This window comes from Cheilinus undulatus, linkage group 24, assembly GCF_018320785.1.
Source record: "Cheilinus undulatus linkage group 24, ASM1832078v1, whole genome shotgun sequence".
NCBI lineage: Eukaryota > Metazoa > Chordata > Actinopteri > Labriformes > Labridae > Cheilinus > Cheilinus undulatus.
Window position 1 is genome coordinate 6,090,112 of NC_054888.1, and position 13,554 is coordinate 6,103,665.

Below are 13,554 nucleotides of genomic sequence, written 5' to 3' on the forward strand. Positions count from 1 at the left end.
GTTGACACATTTTTGGACGTGCCTCTTAATTTGAACGCAGCCCAAAGACATGAAATCACGCTAGAACCTAAAATTCAAGCAGGAATTGCAAGATTGGGTTATATAAAGTGAGAACAACATGTAAACAACTGCTTACGTTGCCTTTCTGGGGTTAATTTGCTCTTAATTTTGATATTCTTTGACTTTTTTTCTTCCACCATGAGTGAGTACACTAAGCAAAGATTAGCTCCAGAGTGCACACGACTATGTGGAAATTAGGTTTCATTTTTGATACCCAGAGCAGCATTGGCTCAAATACAGTTAACCAAACCAAATGACATCAAGTCCAACACAGAAAGTCTTTGATTTCACTCTGATTTCCAAGAACAGCCCGTCGTTGAAGGAAATGTGCTTGTTTATTGCCTTGCCAGGAGTAAAATGTGAAGACTGATATCACCCTCCTATTTCAGTTTAAAATTAGCCCGTTAGCTTAGCTGCGCAACTTCTATCCAAAATATGTATTAAGGTGCCTCCTAAAACTTCAGCTATTGTGCAATCTAAACAAGCAATATCTAGAACTAATTTAGTTATCTTAAGACAAAGCAATGCTAGCTGTTTCAGTACGACCGCAAAGCTAAGCTAACTAGATAACTAATTTAACATTTAAAATCCTAGCTGGCATGAACAAATCTCCCAAAAAGTCAGTAATATTTACACAGCTGTTAAATATGAGCCATGTTAGCAAATTTGGATGGAATGTATAAACTCTTTATCCAGGTAAAAGACTACAAAATCCAGCACTAGTGCAAAGCTAAGCTGTCTACTGCAAAGAGTTTGTTTGCTCGATGCATTCCTGCAAAACTCTAGAGGTAATAGTCGAACATGTCTAATCAGTTTTTATCCAGGTAAAAGATCACAGAATCTAGCACCAGTGCAAAGCTAAGCTAAATGTCTACTGCACAAGGTTTGTATGCCATTTCAGTATATAGAAAGCTAGCTACCGGTGCATCCCCGAAAAAGTCTAGGGCTAATACTGGTACATGTCTGTATAATATTAATCTATGGCTGGGATGTTAGGTAAGAAGCAAATTTGGAACTCTTGTTCCAAGTAAAAGATCAAATCCAACAAAAAATGCAAAGCTAGGCTAACCATCTACTGCTAAACTTTTGTATTGCTATTTCAGTATTAAGAAAGCTAGCTAAAACGTCCATTTCTCAAAGCGTCCGTTTGACATCGGCCTATATAGTTTTTAAAATGTCTAAATTTAACAAGCTAGCTAAAACCTTTTTCCAAAACAACTGAAGAATAAAATTCAGGCTGTTAGCTAAGCATAGTAGCGATGTAGCAAATTTTAATAAATTTTATGCAGTCTAGTTTCAACATGTAAAAGTTGATTTTGATATGTCAAACAGTAAGATCCAAACCTGGTGTCTGATATTAGCCTTTAAATAGAAGCATCTTAACTAAGAAGCAACATTTCCTGTTCGGAAAAAAGACTACAGAATCCTGGACTAACGCAAGGCTTAGCTAGGTGTCTACTGCATAAAGTTTGTTTGCAATTTCCCAAATCCCCAAAAAGTCATACATGTCTGTTTAATATTAGCCTACGGCTGGGGTGTTAGCTCAGTAGCAAATCTGGATGGATTGTATTAACTCTTTAAGCTTAAAGATTAAAATCCAACACAAACGCAAAGCTACGCTAACCCTGTACCGCAAAATATTTGTTTTGCTATTCCAGTATTAAGAAAGATAGAAAAACGGTGCATTCAGCTAAGAAGTAACATTTCCTGTTATCAAAAAGATTACGGAATCCTGGACTTACGGTAAGCTAAGCTAAGCTAACTGTCTACAGTTATAAATTTGCTTTGCTATTTTATCATTTAGCTACAGCATACATTTCAAAGAAGTCTATGTATGATGTTAGCCTGTAGCAAGAAACATGTCAGCCAAGCAGCATAATTAGTTGGATTTTGTCATCTTTGTTATTTTCATAATTCAAGCTGAGCTAATTGGTGAGCAGCATTAGCTGGTAGCCAATTTACTTCACATTTAACTCCTGGCAAGACAGCAAGCTAGCATATTTACCATAAATATTCCTACCAAAGCTTTAGAGATTAGCCTATGAGCTTCACATTAAAATCTTGGTTATTTCCCATACCTCTGAATGATTCCTTATGATTATTTGGGAATGTTTTAGTGCATCAAAATTAGAGGATACATCTCTCTTCCTAAACAGAGCCAGTGTTTTGCGCAGAAGTCAGCTGAAAACTGATGGAGCTACCATACAGCCTTGGTCAAATAATGTAGACAATGTTGATTATGGTAGCTTTAATAAATGTACAACTCCCACCAAACCAACACCTGTCCATCTCTGAAAACCTCTAAACAACAAAGCTGGGCAACATGGTTTTATTTTTTAAGAGCCATGGAAATAAGCTTTAGGGTTGGTCAAGTAGAAACAGGTAACCAAAGCACCTGCTGTGAGGAAAAAATGACTAGTTTTTTACTCTCACTGTTGATTATGTTCCGTCTCTTTAGAACATATCTGTTACATTCATTGTCACCTCTTTGCCATTTATCCTGGCCAGCTGAGGTACACCTACCACTGCTTTGAGAAATTGCCAAACCCCCTTGAATTCTCCCCTTGGATCTTAGTGCTTTTCATCAAGGTATCTTGAGGTACTATACAATTCACAAACGCTTTCCTGAGTTTTGTTTGTTACGTTTGTTTGCTTTGCAGACACAGGATCAGAAGAGATGAGCATGAGTCAGGGCCCAGACTACTGCCACCCTGATGGATTACTGCTCTTAGCAAGACAATAAAGACTGATTGACCACTGCCGATGGCTTCAGTCAATCTCTGTTTTTCAGACTCACCGTTGAAGTTTTTAAAGCTCTTTATAATCATCAGCTCATGCCATGAATGTAGATTGTGAGGCAAATAAAGAAAGAAACTCAGAAAGCACCACTTCAGGCACTTGGATAGCCAACTAAATCTCAAGAACAAGGACATAAAGATATATACACAGACACTGGGGCGTCTCTTCTGAAGCCAACTTGCTTGCAATATGTAAACAACGCCTGGCTTTTCTCGAGTGTCAAGCATTCAAATTAAAACTCTTGCTCATTAACTGCAAAACTGCCAGTTGTCTCATCAAAAACCAGGTCTCTCGATGCATCTAAACCCTGCTTTTGAGAACTCTGTGGGCTTGTGATGGCCTTCTGTGTGCCTTTCCCTCCAGCACAATGCTTCTGCCCTGAGGGGAGGAAACGTGGATGCCTCTTTTTCTCAAGGGCGGAAATCTATCTTTTCACTGGCTGCAGCCGAACATTTTGTTCCACTCAGTGTATGTGTCAATCTCTTTCTGCGATATACTGGCTTGGAATTTACAAAAGACACTCTCAAAGTCCTGGTAGGTAAGTGGCCTGACCTGTCCCCTGGGCATCATACCCGACATGTCCATGCCCTGTGCAGAGGCATGTAACAGTCCAACGAGGGCCTCCTGGCAGAATCTGGCCAGGTCAAGTCCAGAAAAACCCTCTGTACGCTGGACCAGCAGCGCCAGCTCCTCCTCACTTAAGCAGTACTTGTGCTGAGATTGAGCCAGCAGCTGGTTCACGATCTGGTGCCGGGCTGTGCTGTCCGGCAGGGGCACAAGGACCCTACGACCAAAGTACCTGCGCAGCCCTTCGTCCATGTCCTGGGGTCTGCTTGTGGAACAAACCACCAACACTTGGTTGCTTCCATCCTCTCCTGAGCCCATGAGAAGCGAGTCCAACTGGGAAAGTAGCTCCCCCTTCAGGCGGTTGATGGGACTTTCCTCACTAAGGTGGGCTGAAAGCAGCATGTCCACCTCACTTATGAACAGTACCGAGGGCTGCCGGCATCGCGCCACCAGGAAGGATGCTCTGATTATTTTTTCTCCGTCTGCCAGCCACTTGGTGGCCAATGTGGAGCCACTTAGCTGAAGGAACGGCGCTCCCAGCTGGCTCGCCAAGCAGCGTCCCAGCAACGTCCTCCCACTGCCTCTTGGTCCAAACAGCAAGACGCACCGTGGGGCTGGTCCTAAACTGCTGAACATGTCCGGGCGCAGAATTGGCCACAGAACCTCCTCCTTAAGGGTAGCTTTGGCCAGTTCTAGTCCTGCGATGTCGCTCCAATCCACCGGTGGGCCTTGCTGAACGATTTCAGAGGTAACCATGTCAAGGAGGTGAGGGTCACTGGTTTTCAGCTGCTCTTCAGCAGGCCTGGAGGAGGAATTGGATGAGGAAGAGGTAGGCCCTGGTGCTGAGTGTGAGAGGTGAAGGCGGTGGTCATCAGCACCTTGCTCACTGAGGGAGGGGGAGGTGAAGTTGACAAGGGAATCTGCTGAACGAGAACCCCCCAGGGAGGAGGAAACATAGGCTGGTGGAGTCATTGGCCCACCTGTTGCCTGGCTGCTGTACTTCCTCTGCTGCTGCTCCGAAGACATTGTGGACTGCTTCTGAGGATTAAAAGGTAAAGATGACTTTTCAGCACTTCTGTCAAATCCACCACCGCTGGCGCTGTTGGAGCCTCCGTTTGCACTGCTGCTGTCTGCCACCCTGTACATGGGACTCTCAGACGAGCTCCGAGCCTGGCCATAGCCAAAGTTACCATAAGAGTCAATCTCTCCTTGGCCTGTCATGTAGAAAGCTTTCCTCTTCAGTGAATTAGAGGAGCTACTGTTGAGAGGAGTGGGGGCAATTGGGGTCAGGTTGTGGCTCTGGTACGGGTATCCAGGTAAAGTCGAAGGAGGGGGAAGAGGTGTAGGTGCCGCAATGCCTGAGGGGAGGTATGAAGAAGGAGGGGGTGCTCCCCCAGGGCTGTATCCTGGCCCTACTGAGCTCTGAGCTGGGTAGCCGGCTGGGGGGTAATTATAACTGGACAAGTTAGGGGAGCCTCCATTGTAAGCTGGGACTAAAGTGGGGTGGGAGGGCGGCGGAGGGGGTGGCTGCAAGAGCCCAGAGCTGTGCAGTGGGGAGGGAAGTGCCGGTGCTGGGGCAGACTGGGAGTAACTACTGTGCAGGTAAGAGCCGCTGTATGCTGGACCATATTCCTGAGAGGGCATGGAGGAGGAGTGGAGTGCGGTGGCGGTGTGGCTCCCACAGCTGCTGCTGGAGTAACTGGGTTCACTCAGCGTGCTGGAGGCCAAGCCCGGGGAGCTGCACATGCCTGATACCACCTCTGAAGCTGCTGCCACCCCTCCTTTTCTAACAGAAACACCCTCTGGGATGCAGCTCATGGGATAAACGCCATCCTGCCACGGCTCTGATTCACCTTTCCTCCCGTTCATGACTCCCGGGACGCCAGGCCCCTCGGAGTACGACCCCGGCATCTCGAGAATACCGGAATACTTCTCAGCGTACTTCTTGAGCAGGTTGGAGGCGGTAAGAGCTGAGATGTCATCATTGGCCCAGGCATACTGGTAGGTGGCAGAGCGCTGCAGGTGGCCAGGCACTGCCCGGTAGGCCTCGGCCTTGTGGGCTGGCGAGCGTGTAGTGGAGGAGATGTCGAAGTGCTGTTCGGCCCACTGGCTGTGCTCCGGGGTCCACTGCATCTTTAAGCCTGAAAGACATGGGGACACAGAAACGGAAGGTGAACCCATTGATGTGCTAAAATAATTTTAGCAATAATTAAAATAACAACACCTCCAAATTACTTGGGAAGGAAGGTGGTCAATTAAAAAGGTGACATCTGTCTAGAGGTTTGTTGAGGCATTCTATTTTTACCCGTTTTTCTTCAAGTAGCATTTCCTAAGAGGGCCTGATCAAGCAGACATGACATCCACTTTTCTGGATGGGAGAAAAGCGTTCTAGGCCTGTCCAAGGAAGGCGTTCCTTGCCACTGTTGCAGTTTTGGCTAATTAGCAGCTTACTGTTGAGCCTCTAGACTTGCTGTATTCCTAAGGTGTCATGACATGATAACCTTTCATTTTTAAGTTGGCGCTGTATAAATAAGGATTGATTGATCGATTGATAAGAAGCCTGCAGATTGTCAGCAGGTATAGTGCAGTACAGAGGCATGATGGGATGGCTGGTTACGGCAGCCTAATGCACCCTGGCCAGACCAATAAGACAGAGGCATTGAGGGTCACTCTATAATCCCCAGCTCATCTGAGGTGGCTGGAGATGGGTTTGAAAATGCGCCTCGCCGAGTGCCACAAAGCAACACACACACCCATGCACATCCACCCCCCTCTGCTTGTGGCGCTTTCATCCAACACACACCCTTGCTTAGACACACAGGCGTTTAAAAAAACTATCTGTGCCTGCACTCAGGCGTGCTGACGTGCACGCCCGCGCACGCACGCGAGCTCACATCCACTGACCCAGACGGACAAACACAGGCACGCACACAGGAGCTGTAGCGAGCAATGAATTACAACACATTGTGTCTCAAGCTTAGTTCCTGTCTGCACAGCTCCACCTTGACCTCTCTCTCTACCGTTCTCTTTACCTTTCTGTCTGCCTCTCTTCTTTATGCCTCCCTGCCGCCTTGTCTTTCCCCTTAGTCTCTCCTCTTTGCTTTTTTTGGTCCTCCATTTTCCACCTCCCCTCCTGCTAGATCCTTCTTTATTCCTCTTCACCTCTCCTTTATTCTGACTCCATCTATTTCGATATATATCTCTCCTTTTCATTCCCTCTCTGCTCTTTCTCTGCAGCCACCCCTCCTCTTATTTACTCCCTCTGTGCTTGCTTCCCCTCCTCCTCCCCTCCCCCTCCCTCCTTTCCTTGCTCCATCTCATCTCAGACACACTCACCTGGCTCTCCCCTTTATTGCCTCAGGAGGCTGGAGAGCCACTGTTTCCTTTAATCCCAGCCAATGCCATCTGCAAACACTGACAGTCACACAGCGACTCCATCGTTGTCTCACTATCAAAGCCGTGGCACTATCAAAGGCTGGACGGGGCGTAATCACAGCAGCCGCACGGCAGATTGAACCCCGTTTGATTTGACTTAGTGCACACAAATAAAGGATAATATCGGTGTCATTTAGGCTGCTTCCTCCGACTTATTGACTGGCAGCGGTTGCATGTAGAGATCCACAGTTGGGGGTCTGGTGAGCAATCCCTGCCTCGGAATTGGTTTATGTGTGCGTTTTTGTGCCTGTGTGAGTAAAGCAGGCATGCACAATGAAATCCATTCATGGTGGAGCAAATCTTCCAGTCCTGCCCAGCACAAACACAGACATGCACACAAAATAAAGCAAAGGCATGAACACATACACGTTCACACTCTCTTGCTCTCTTTTTCTGAGGCCCTGTGTTTGTTTGGTAACAACACAGAGAAGGCGGGGGGAATCCCCAGACTCCTATTTCCTCTCTGATTCTCCTCTCTAGCCATCTTTCGGCAGACGCCAGTGGCTAATTAGCAGAATGGCGATCTGCTAATTGTGTTAATTTACAACATTTTAGCCGAGGGGAGTCTAGCAAGAGGCTGGCAAGCCTGTCACCCTCCCGGTGTAGCGAGCAGGGAACGCCTCAGACAAAGAGCTGAGCGGAGGAAAGTTTTGTATTAGCTGGGAGGCTCCTTTAATATTGAGAATATATTAAGTGGGAGCAGCGGGATAAAAGGGCAGAATTTCAAGGAGAGTATTACAAGGCAGGAGAAAATGAGGCACAAAAACATCATAGTGTAAATATTTTTTGTTATGTATCTTTTTATGATATAAAGACTGAGGTAATCAATTGTAAGGATCGAGAAAGGGCGGTAAATTGTCAAAATAGCTTTATCTCTAAACAGGAAGTAGGGCTGTCATTTTCAAACTTGAATATGATACTATAAAACACAAACTTTATCAATACTTGCTTTGACACCACAGCAACAAATATAATTCAGCCAGGAACACTCTTGCCAAACATTTTACTGCAAAATGGATACATAGTTTTACTTGGTGGGAGAAGGCTCTGCTCAAAAGATGTTCTCTGGTTTAGTCAAGCTAGGAAGTACGTGGCTAGAAACTCCCATATGGATAGAAACATTAAAGAAGGTGCAACAAGCATTATGCTATAAAGGAGGAGGCTGGGGTGGAGGAGGTTAAGTTTTGCCAGTTAGTGTGGTGCATCAGCATTAGTGAGAAGTATGTTATATTTAAATACTGTATTGAGAGACAGAGTTGTAATTGGCTGTGGGAGCTGGGAGGCGATGATTTGGATCAGCTGGCCGTCAGCTGATCACGGCTAGGCGTATGACTGCCGTTTCCTACATGAACTAACACTAGGCTTCATAAGTCCAAAGCATCAATTATCTTTAATCAGAAATTGCAGCAAACTCCTGCACACCGTCCTAACTGTGCAAAAACTTCTATGTTACACTGATGACAAGTTGCTGATGTGTAATCTGAAATTTCAGCTTCTCAATACTGTTGTTTATTAAAAGATTGCATCTTTTAAAAACATGATATCAAAAAAGTATAAAAAAAAGTTTTGACCATCTGAGCTGAAAGGCATCATATTATTCTTTCATCGCTAAAACAATATATGTTGAATGCAGCATAAACAGTTTAAATTAATTCAACTTATTACACTGCTCCTACAATTTCTTGATAATAATGTATTCTCAGGTTACATGCCTGAGTTGTAGTCAAAAGCATCATGTAAGTTTAGCAGTGTAGGTAAAATCTCACTTATTCTAGTGTAAATATTTAACATAAAACTTATATTATTATCCCAGGCTTCTATTAAGGTCAGTCTGTTTCTTTAGCCTGCCTTTATTTGGGACAGGGCATGCCTTGAGAGGTGGCGTTAACCAATGCCATCAATGGCGGACTGTTTTAAAGGATGATGGAAAGTTTTGAGGGCCTGTCCACACACTATGCCCACATACGCACTTTACTGCAAAACAGATACACAGTTGTACTTGGTGGAGAAGGCTCCGCTCAAAAGATGCTCCCTGGGTTAGTCAAAAGCAATGAATCCATAGTAGCAAAAGTCTGAACATGAGGGTGTAACAAGCTTTATGCGATAAAGGAGGAGGCTGGGGTGGAGGAGGTTAAGCTTTGCCAGCAGCAGCGGTGTGGTGCATCACCATTAGTGTCATATTTTAAAACGCCACTGTGTTGAGACAAAGAGCTGTGATTGGCTTTTGGGAGCTGGGAGGCGATAACGTAGCCAGAGACTTAATAAATGATGCTTTCTTGAAGACAGGGATTGTGTTCTGCTGTGTAAAAAAAAACGATGCTGTGTTGATGTTTTCTCTTAGTGCTATAAAAAAAGAAGTTTTTTGTACACTGAATGCTACTAAAAGCCATCTTTCAGGATTATATAAAAACATTATAGAGTCGAAATTAAAATGACGGTTGTAAAACAGTATGACAGAATGTTGTGACCCTGCCCATTAAAACAACAGAAAGCAAAAAGACAACATCACCTCTGCGTGGTGGAAAAGCCAGATTCAGACACTTTCTTGGTAATCATATGTCCACCCATCATTTTTCATCATTTCATCATTTTATTGCCTTTTTGTATGAACTAGTCTTCATAGTAAGAAGCCACTCCACTGTTTGATTCTTCAGCAGAAATAACCATCTTCACATGTCGCTCTAAATGGAAAGTCAGTAACCTTCCACTCAGCATCTAATAATCGACCAACACTTATGAACTATGAATGACAACAATGTTGTCCAGGATCTGACCTCTGCTTGTAGCTAACATCACAATAAAGACCATTTATAAAGGAGTGTTGTAGAGCTATTTCTTAGCTCAGCCTCGTCATATGCTGGTTGACTTTTCTGTCCTTCAACAGACAGAATCTCAATTTTTTAGCACATAATGAAACCCACTACAAAAAACAGCTACAATTCAACTGCTTCTTGGTGTCTGTGTGGCTTTTTAAAAAATGTGTATGACTTTGTTTTGTATAGGTTGTTTGCAATCACATGATCCTGAAGGTTCCATGGGGTCAGGAAGTGAGGCACAGCCATTAGGAATGACTAGAAAAGAGAAGAGTTAGTACTTTACAGCTCTAAATCACCTGTACGCTGCAATTATCATCAGAAACCTATTTACCAGGTGTGGTGGCAATTAATTTCATATTTTACCCAGTCCTGTTGGCCTCCTAGTGTTTAGCATCATCTAACCAGAAGACTGAAGTCAAGAGTCTAGAGGAGTCTCGTTCTGAGCGGTTAGCTGTACCCCTTTAACATAAAAACAGTGTTTTACTTTTTAAGATTTATTTTTGGGCCTTTTCGTGCCGTAATTGGACGGAGGAGGACAGTGGATAGACTCAGAAACAGGGATGAGAGTGGGGGTGAGATGTGGCAAAGGGCCACAGGCCGGATTCGAACCCAGGCCGCCCGCATACATGGTGCGCACCTTAAACCACTCGACCATCAGCACGCCCCAAAACAGTGATGGGGGGCGAGTGACCAAAAAAATAAATAAAATAAAAGTGCCGTTTTTATGAACTAGCCTGTGCTACAAAAGGGCACTTTGATGTTAGCTACAGTAGCTAGCTCCCGTTTCAGTGCCAGTTTCCTGTCCTCCCTTTCTTTGTTGTTATTTAATCCACATTTAAAAAGCCAAAGTGGTAGAACCAAATGTAGAACCGTTTGGGAGCCAAACAACCACAAGTAGACTCACAAGTAGCTTAAGAAATAAGATTAGTTTTTTTTCGCACTTAGAAAGCTTGGCATAGTGAGCATCTCAAAACAGCGACATTGAATTTTCAGGGCCAATACTCATATTTATTAGTATTTCATGGACCCAACAGCCGCTATTTGGAACATATGTGTATTTTAATTTTCTTATGGCTGATTTTCAATAAGTAGAAATGAGCCATACAACTTGTGAACATATGATAGGATGTAAAACAGTTATTTAAAAGGAAAATAAACTAATAACTGAACAAGAAAATGGCTTTTCCTTGTACGTTGCTAAGCCAATCAGATGGTGTTGTGGGCAGGAGAGTGAAAATCTAGCCTAGAGGGAAAATACTACTCATAGTAACGCCAATTAAAGGTACTTTTTATTTACTATATTCAAACAGCAGATACAAATAATCTGCCTAATGTGGAATATTGGCCTTGATAATTGGCCAGGCCAATAATCAGTCAACCTATTTCCTAAATAAGATGCTTTAAGCATCAGTGAAACATCTGGAAGCCCTTAGAGGACACGCACCCATGCATTTTAATTCACTGATTTCCTGTGAGAAGTAAATTCTGGATGGCTCCTCAAGATCTCCACTAATTCAGCTCATTATTTTGGGTTGTATTAGCTTGTTTTTCAGTGGTAATGACTACTCAAGATTTTGGGAAAATTAGCTCATTATCAGAGGAAAAGCAGCATTGTTAAACTGAAGTAATGGGATAAATTAGTTGAGGAATCAACAAGGCAAAATTTGCTCGTATTCAAAGGATAACAGGTCCAAAAATGTACATTTTTTTTAATTGTAAAATAGTTAACCTACGCTGTCTAAGATAGCATGGAAGTATTCCACAGTATTAAAGCATTACATTGAGTTTTAGTGTTAAAAAATCAGCCTATTCTCTTGGGCAGTTTTTGTATGCCAGTCCTCAGCTTCACGCACCCAGGCGAGAAATTCAAAGCGAGTGAGTCCATCTTCAAATACGTTTGTTTCAAGACAATTATCAGTCGATTTATCCCATCGCTCTCAACCAAGAAGCTTTTTTATTATGACGTGTTAAGATGGATGTTTGTTTGCACTGTCATGATGATTTCAAGTGCCCCGCTCTGGCTTCAGCTCGCGGATGCGTTCAGAGAAACGGATGGAGAATAAAGCAGAGGAAGACCGGGAGAGGGAGGGGGTAAAAAACAAAATAAAAAAAAGGCCTTATGAATGGCACGCGCTCGTGTCTCCACATAGTTTGACACTCCATCAAACTCGGATGTGTCCTCCATTTAAAGAAACACGGATCTTTCTAATTCCATCATTAATAAAGATAACATATATAAAAGAGTGTGTCAGCCTCCATCAGGGCTTTCATCTCTTCTATAATGAGGTTAATGCAGAGACGCAGTGATTACCCCAGCAATGCAAATGAAGGCCAAATGATAACTTGCACTATTTAAATAAGGTAATAGCGATTACTCCACGTTATTCAAATGAGGACAGAGGCTTTGAACTGAGCGCTTTGAACCCGCTGCTCCTTCTCCAAAACATATGAAAGGGATGGAGGAGGATTGACTTTGGACTCATTCAGTGTGTATCCTTTTAATTCAATGTGATGTAAACCAAGGGCAATGAGTGAAGCAAAGTCACTTAATGTGGTGGTGCAGGAAGGGCGGGGTCAGATGAGGGAAAAAATCAAGGTAGGCTGACTTAGGACTCACTTTGGAAGACCTTGAAAGTCGCTGAAAGTCACTGATGAAGAGAAAAACTAAGACTGAATAATAGATGCATTAAAGCTCCTCTGAGGAATTGATTTTTGGCGCCCCTTGTGGACAAATTCTCTCATTTCTTTTTTCTCCTGGATGAGTCAGAGTAGTATTTCATTTATATGTGAAGATACTGATTAAAATCTTTGCTGTATAAAATGTAAACAAGGGTTGTTTCTGCAGTGTGACACCTACCACCGGGCAGCGAAATCAAGTATGAAAAAAGTTAGTAACAATCAATCTTTGGGCTGCTTTAAAGATTTTGTTTGCTTCTTTTAGTAAAACAGAGGCAAAAGTGTAAATTTCGTTGTGCTTTAAAAGCAGCTTTAAAATCTTCACAGGAGCTTTAAATCACTTAAATATGAAAAACAATTGCTGTTTCCCATTTCTTTCACAAAAGTAGATATATTTGGAATAAAAGAGAAGAAGTGTTCCTAAATGTTGGAATTTGTGTTTTTCTGAAAAGTCTTTCAAAGTTGGTTTGTTCACACTTGAATGACACCTACCCCCCCAACAGTGATCATCAAAACAATAAGAATCAGTCAATGTATGTTAGCTTATCTGCTTGTTAGCAGGCCTGTTAGCTTTTGTGGGTCATATACAGGGTATCAATTTTAATTGTAGACTGTTTGGTTACCCTCTAAAAACTCCACACAGGAGCTTTAAAATGACAGAATTTAACACAGATTTAAAATGTATAGTCCGCTTATGTTAAAATGATAAAGTTCTGCTGTATGCCACCTCAGCTAAAGGTTTTGTGCGCTTTTTTTAGGAGGTATAGAGGCATTAGTGCTAGTTTCACGCTGTTTCACAGCCAGCTATATCCTCACAGGAGCTTTAACATCACATCACTAGAGCTGGACTTTAATACTGAAAACGGCTGTTAATGCCTCTGATTTATAAACACTGGGGCTATTTTATTTAAAATATGAAAGAACCTTCTGACTTTTACTGAGATTTTTGGTTGAAATTTGAGGGTTCTTTTTTTTCTTGAAAGCCATTCAAAACATGCAAATTTTAGTCTCAGCTGACACCTACCCCCTGGCAAATCCCTCAGGCATCATTAAACATACAAACAGCCAAAAGTGTCACTTTTTGGTTGATTTTGCGAGCCAAATGGAAGTTTTAATACAAATTTCAGACACTTTCATTACCTGCTTAAAACTCCTCACAGGAGCTTTAAAATCAAAATGCACTTTGAAGTTTTAACACCAT

General features: G+C 42.9%; 1 protein-coding gene across 1 annotated transcript in view; it reads right to left on the reverse strand.

Annotated features, from left to right (window-relative positions):
• Window positions 1–345: 345 nt before the first annotated feature.
• LOC121506070 (fidgetin) overlaps window positions 346–13,554 on the reverse strand; it is a 63,774-nt gene continuing 50,565 nt past the window's right edge. The window contains exon 3 of the mRNA XM_041781572.1: window positions 346–5,567. Within this exon, the coding sequence (XP_041637506.1) occupies window positions 3,292–5,567 (2,276 nt within the window). The 3' untranslated portion in view covers window positions 346–3,291. The remainder of the gene's footprint in view (window positions 5,568–13,554) is intronic.